Source organism: Argentina silus (assembly GCF_951799395.1).
Source record: "Argentina silus genome assembly, chromosome: 7".
NCBI lineage: Eukaryota > Metazoa > Chordata > Actinopteri > Argentiniformes > Argentinidae > Argentina > Argentina silus.
Window position 1 is genome coordinate 23,170,478 of NC_139661.1, and position 6,883 is coordinate 23,177,360.

A 6,883-nucleotide genomic window follows, 5' to 3' on the forward strand; every position below is an offset into this window, starting at 1 on the left:
GGCATTAGCCTCCAGACTCCTCACCTCCTTGGGGAAAGAACTGAGAATAGATGGTCTTGAACGTCTCCTCGTCAACCAATCCACTGGGACACTCCTGCAATAGAGAGAGAGAGAGAGAGAGAGAGAGAGAGAGAGAGAGAGAGAGAAAGGGAGGAAGAGAAGGGGAGAGAGAGAGAGAGAAAGGAAGAGAAGGAGAGAGAGAGAGAGAGAGAAAGGGAGGGAGAGAAGGAGAGAGAGAGAGAGAGAGAAAGGGAGGGAGAGAGAGAAGGGAGAAAATAGAACTTATGAGGAATTAAGCCATTGGTCTGTAAATGCTAAAGCAATATTACAGTATATATCTACACAGGTCTTCTGCCCAACTTCAACCCCCAACCCAAGTCCCTCTTCCCTGTCTCAGTCCCAGCCACAGCCCCTCTCCCCTCAACCTCACACCCATGGAGCAGAGGTGGGCAGAGGTGGGCAGAGGCAGACTCACATTCTTGAAGCCCCTGTAGAGAGACTGCAGCTCCTTCTTGGTGAACTTGGTCTGAGCCTGCAGCTGGTCCAAGCCCTCTGGCTGGTGACGAACTGTAGACAGCTCCAAGTCACTGTCACTACTTTCTGTGGGAGAGACAGAGGACAGGGAGGGACAGAGAGAGAAGGAGAGAGGAGAAGGGGTGGTAGAGGTGGAGAGAGGGAGAGAGAGAGACAGAGAGAGAGAGAGAGAGAGAGAGAGAGAGAGAGGTGGGGTAAAGGATAAGTGCATGGGAGGAAGGGTAAGAAAGAAGGAGGAACAGGGACAATGAATTGAAGGGGAGGCATCAGTTATAGGGAGGGGTGGGAAAAGGTGTGACATCAAGGGAGTTACCAAAACGTGAAGAAGAGCAAGAGAAAAATGAAGAGAGGAACTGAAAAAGAGGAGAAACTACTTTCTCTTACAGTGTCTTGCTGCTCAACAACCATCCAATCTGTCTGTATGTCTTTCTGTCTGCCTACCAATCTGTAATTGCCAAATTAGTATAACATTTCCGAGGATAGGTGCCCAATGAGTAATGGTCAATGATCAGGTTCAGATTGTAAGAACTTGAGACTTCATTATTAAATATAAAATATTATAAAACATTGGACAATATTACTCTGATGTCATTTGTGAAGCTGTAGGTTCAAACTGTAAGAGAAAGCACTGAGAACCAGGACTGCATATCTTAAAACGGGATGCTTTTAAATTGGGTTCAGAAAGTTGGGTTTCTACTATTTGTATACTCACCATCTTAATACACACAACACAGAGAGAGACGATGAAAGAGGGGGAAAGAGAGTGAATGGAAGAGTGAGAGAGAGAGACAGTGAGAGAGAGAGAGGGGGGAGAAACACAGAAAATAGTCAACTCAAGTCAGGCATTGAAGAACAGATACTGAGTGTGGGGGCCAGGAGCATGGAGGAAGGAACAGATTCAAATAACATCCTCTGTGAACACGGTTAGAACAGAGTACACAGGAAGTTACAACATCAACCAAAACTGAAGAGTAAGGAAATATTTGAAGAAGGAGGACTGCGCTGCTTCTTGAAATCCTTGTGGTAAAAACGTCTAACCCATACAAAAGGCTCTATCAAAGTATCTCACTCACAACCGTTTGGACACAACCACACAATGTTTTCCACAGAGTTGGAAGCAAAGAGTGACTATGGACCTATTGTAACCTTTGACCCCCCCCCCCCCCCCCCCAACACCACCAGCACCACCACCACCACCACCTCACCAGTCTCAGTGATGTCGATGAGACCGAGCAGATGCATCAGTTTAAGGAACATAATGACAAGGCAGACGATGCCCACCGTCTGTAGCCCTTCTGTCTCCCACCTCACACTCATCTCTCCCTCCTCCTCTCCTCCCCCCTCCGTCTTCTCGCCTTTCACTCACTATTTTTACCAGCGTCCTCTCGTTCTCCCTTTCTCTCTCTCTTCCTCGGTCAGTTTCTCAATAAGAACATCAGTAATTCAAACTAAACGCAGGTAGGGTTTGCGGTTCAGGCAGTTCCATTTTTAGAAAGAGTTTGGTCCCAACGGTGAGCTGAGGTCATAAAACGCGATGAGACCGAAACAGTAGAAGATCTCCTCCAAGAAGGATGAAAAAACAATCCTCTGGCTAAAACGACATAAACAAGACAACGGGAGATATAATCCTTCTTTCCATGACAGCTCCCAGGTTGTGCTCCTACAGGCTGATGAGGTGATGTTGTGAAGAAAGGGAGATGTAGCTGTCACAATCTTAGTTCCCCGGGATTCAGGTGAGAGAATGTTGTTATCACTCCATCCAATCTCCGAAACTTTTACTGCACTGTCTCTCACAACTATCCCTCCTCCGTTGCCGTAGAAACTGTCACTCAAATGCGGTACTAAATATTAGCACTCCCCTTCTGTGATGAGCTGGGACACGTCATTACATTCTGTGCTTAATTCCTTCGCTCTCCTCCATCTCTCCTTCCCTCCTTTCTTCCCTTACCCTCCCTCTCCTCTCTCTCTCTTCCACTCAGGGACCTGTGAACCCCTGAGAAACCACCACAGAAGTAACGGTGTAAAGTCTCCTAGTCTGTCCCCATTTGAACATAAACAATGGCCACTCTCCTAAAAACATTAACAAATTTAATAAAATAAATAATGGCCACTCTGACTGTAGGCTGTATACGATATAACAGTATCTAATTCCATGTCAGTACACTCAATCTGAATCTGAAAATGCAACTTTTATAAATCCTATGATCAATGAATTAACATGACATTTATGAAGATAAACCGATTGTGAACTTCATGGGATTGAGATAGATTGACTATTTGGAGAGGGAAGAACAGGAATGCTGCTCAGGTGATGAACATTCAGTGTGTCAAACACACATTGGGATGCCTATCAATCTGAGAGTCTCTCTATTTTCCTTTAAATATCCATCTGTCCTAAATCCCAGGTCCCCTGTCATCTCTGTGATCCAGTTCCTGTCTAATTGTTATCTTGTCTCTCCAGGATTCATTAACACAGAATTAATAAGGAACAGTCACACGGTTATACAGTAGCTACTGATAGTCACAGGGCGATGGATCCCCAGGGGCCTGTGACATTTGTCAAAAACCCATCACGTTATTTCAATGTCCCCGTACTGGCGCTTTGCATGTCAATGTGAACACACACACACACACACACAATCACACACACACACACACACACACACACACACACACACACACACACACACACACACACACACACACACACACACACACACACACACACACACACACACACACACACACACACAGTGATCTTTGCTGCCCTCTAGTGGAGACAAAGAGGAACAACTTGCAAGACTGGAGACAGACATTATTATCTCACATTCACCCCAGGAAGACTGCAGATCAAGGCTAGAGTGGAATTATCAGGAGAAAAAAGCAGAAGTAGGAGTAGCCTTCAGACACTTCTATAAAGTCAGTTTTGCAATGAAGCCTGAAAACAAAGAAGGGGGTTCATGTTTGAGAGGTATGAGTGAGTTATATCGATCTGCCTCCAACTCTATGCCCCCTCTGCCATTACAGCATTAAAACCCAGTCTCTGTCTCTTCACTGGCACCACACACACACACACACACACACACACACACACACACACACACACACACACACACACACAGACAGACAGACAGACAGACAGACAGACAGACAGACAGACAGACAGACAGACAGACACAGACACAGACACAGACACACACAGACAGACAGACAGACAGACACACAGACACAGACACAGACACAGACACACACACACACACAGACACAGACACAGACACAGACACAGACACACATGCACGCACGCACGCACGCACGCACAGACACACACGCACACACACTAACATTGTCTGCACCAGACAATGTTAAAATTACCCACCAAACATTGGACTGGTACGGCCAACTCACAGACCCAAACTACATTACACTTCCCCACCATCAGGACAACAAAGAGATCCATATTACCTTAAAAATAGCTCCTGCAGAGTTGGATTCTAGACCAGGATGGTGTAATAGTGGTGTAATAGAGTAACAATCCAGCCTTTTACTGGCTCCAGTGAAACAGACTGAACTATTTTTACAAAAGAAGAAAGGCCATCAGTTCAACTCTTCCAAAATCTGTTGGCATGACTATTAACTGGGGAGCATCACATACACGCGCTCGTGCACACACACACACACACACACGAACACACGCACGCACGCACGCACACACGCACGCACGCACGCACACACACACGCTCACACACACACACACACACACACACACACACACACACACACACACACACGAACACACGCACGCACGCACGCACGCACACACGCACGCACGCACACACACACGCTCACACACACACACACACACACACACGCGCACGCACACACACACACACACAGGTGTCCAGTATTGGTTAGTAGCCAGGGGCCATTAATGGATTCGTTGCTGCAGAGTGTGAGGATATGAATAATGAAGCTGGTAAAACAGATGCGGTTGTTTTACTGCTGGATGGAACTGCACACCCATACGTGTCACATCATGACGCAGAGACAATATCCAAAATACATAAGGGTACAAAATACAGAATTTACTGCAATACTGTAACAGCTTGAGACAGAGTTGGTCAATTAGTCCCATGGAAGGAAGAGTGATGAAACAGCAGGACTGGAGGAGGAGGACAGAAGATGAGACGGAAGGTTGAGAGCGGTGGGGGAGGAGGGATTTTGGGGGCTATGCACCAAATCCCAGAAGTCCTTCCTTGACTCCTCGTGTCCTCTCTCCTCACCTCTTTCTCAAACCACATCGGAGGAGAAGGTTCCTCCCCTCAGACCGTCTCCTCCAATGGGTTTTGAGACGGAGGTGAGGAGTGAGGACACGAGGAGGACGCAAGGAATCCAGGAAAGACTTTTGAGATTTGACCATTGAGACATGGCCAGTGTCCTTCAGGTTCCTGGCGGAGGACTCCAGGCTCCATATTTAGGCTGCCTCAGAGAAGGCCTGCTCGATATCGCATGAATAATTGATGTGAGGTAATGCTAAACCTGGGTGTAGGCCCCGCCTCTCTGAGCATGTGACCACAGGGAGATGGAGGGACAGAGAGAGGGGGAGAGAGGGGGAGAGAGGGGGAGAGAGGGAGATTGGGCCGGCCACGTAGTGGACCAGCCACTTCTTTACAGGAAACACAGATATACAACACAGTACAGTGCTCAGACTCTGCCTGAGTTGATCCACAGATGGTCTTTTGAAAGACTTGACTACCGCCATGCCTCTGAGACGTAGGTTGACAGTGATGTGCATTATCTTTACTGCTCTCTTATGTTTATGATGGGTTAGACCTGGATGCACTTATCCAGGGTGAGAGGTTTCCTGCTGTAATTGCTTTGGCAGTCCGTCCAAAAGCACTTTAACTGGTCTTCGGCCTAAAACATACATACAGGAACATCATCCTGATGCGTTTCTTTACAGTTCACAAGTACATTCACAATTTGGCAATATTTCATATGAGGGCGCTTAGGGGCGTAGCACACTAATGCGCTCACCACGTAATCGCAAGGTTCCTGGTTCGATTCCGACCCTCGACCTATCTTGCATGTCATCCCTCCTCTCTCTCTCCCATCCTTCCTGTCAATCTCTACTGTCTCTATCCCAATAAAGCAGAAATGCCCTAAAACATATATAAAGAAAAATATATATACTTCATATGAGATCTCCACATACTCACCACCCTGTCAGCGTTCCCTAAATCGACAACTTTGTTTGCATATGGCAGTACCATACCCAGTAACCTAACAGGGCCCGTGGTAGTGCTTGGCAGCCTACCCAATGCTCTATTCCCCAGATACTCTGTGCCCAGGAGGGGGCCCCTGAGAGCCCTTACCTTCGATGGAAGACATGGGCTCCAGGATACCAAACTGCTTCAGTACGGTCATGAACAGGATGATGACCACACCGATGGCAAACAGCTCCATACCCTGGATTTCCATGGCTATCACCTGCTCAGGGGGAGCCTGGCTCTGGGGAAAGCCCGGGGCAGGGGGGGAGGTTAATCCCGGCACTAGGTTGGGCTAATCTTCGATGGTCAGAGTGAACAGCACATGCTTGGAGACAACATTCAGTATAGTTTACTGTGAGTGTTAGGCTAGGCTAGGCTAGGCTAGGCTGACCCAAGGTAGCCATTGTGGTTGACTCAAAGAGGTTTGGGCAAGCAGGTAATCAGTCAGGTGGTTTGGAGGCTATTAGTTATGGAGGTAAGTGCGAGCATGAAGATTCAGGACACTGGGTAGCATGAGAGAATGGCCAATTAGAGAGGTTTAATGTCAATGATGATGAAATGGAAAATATCCAATGGCGGACAGACATGGAAAAAAAATCTCTTCAGGACCAACATGTGGGAAAATGAAGGTTGAGTCAAAGGCCATTTATTTTGAGGAGGGGTTTAAAGTTGCGATGAAGCCGTTCCTCCTGAGTCTTACATAGGGAGTCATTGGCAGGGAATCCCTGTACGACTTCACAGTCCAGACAGTAATCGTCAACATAATGTATAAAAACTGTTGGAGAATTCAATTACGTTTTGATCCAGAGGTAAAAAATATATATCTTAGAGAATTCCCATGTAGCTCCTGTATCCATGTGATTTCCAGATCATGTGTCTGTGTTTCCTTCTGTTCTTAGGTGGGAGGAGAGAGACATGAGACTCTGAGGGATATCCATTCGGGTGGGAACAGACAGGGAAACTGACCAAGTGACGTATTCACTCAACAGACTCAGTCAGACACACACAAGACTGACTGACAACTCCAAACTCCTCATCTCCAACACAACATCACTGACTTATTAACACGTTAGGGGAAATTA

The 6,883-nt window shown here is 46.9% G+C and overlaps 1 protein-coding gene across 1 annotated transcript in view; it reads right to left on the bottom strand.

Moving 5' to 3' along the window:
* The window catches only part of kcnip3a (Kv channel interacting protein 3a, calsenilin), a gene marked incomplete at its 5' end in the record, with an annotated part of 8,676 nt that extends 2,664 nt beyond the window's left edge, over positions 1-6,012 (bottom strand). The window contains 3 exons of the mRNA XM_083673038.1: positions 25-94; positions 476-600; positions 5,907-6,012. Of these exons, the coding sequence (XP_083529164.1) occupies positions 25-94; positions 476-600; positions 5,907-6,012 (301 nt within the window). The remainder of the gene's footprint in view (positions 1-24; positions 95-475; positions 601-5,906) is intronic.
* Between the last annotated feature and the right edge of the window lie 871 nt (positions 6,013-6,883).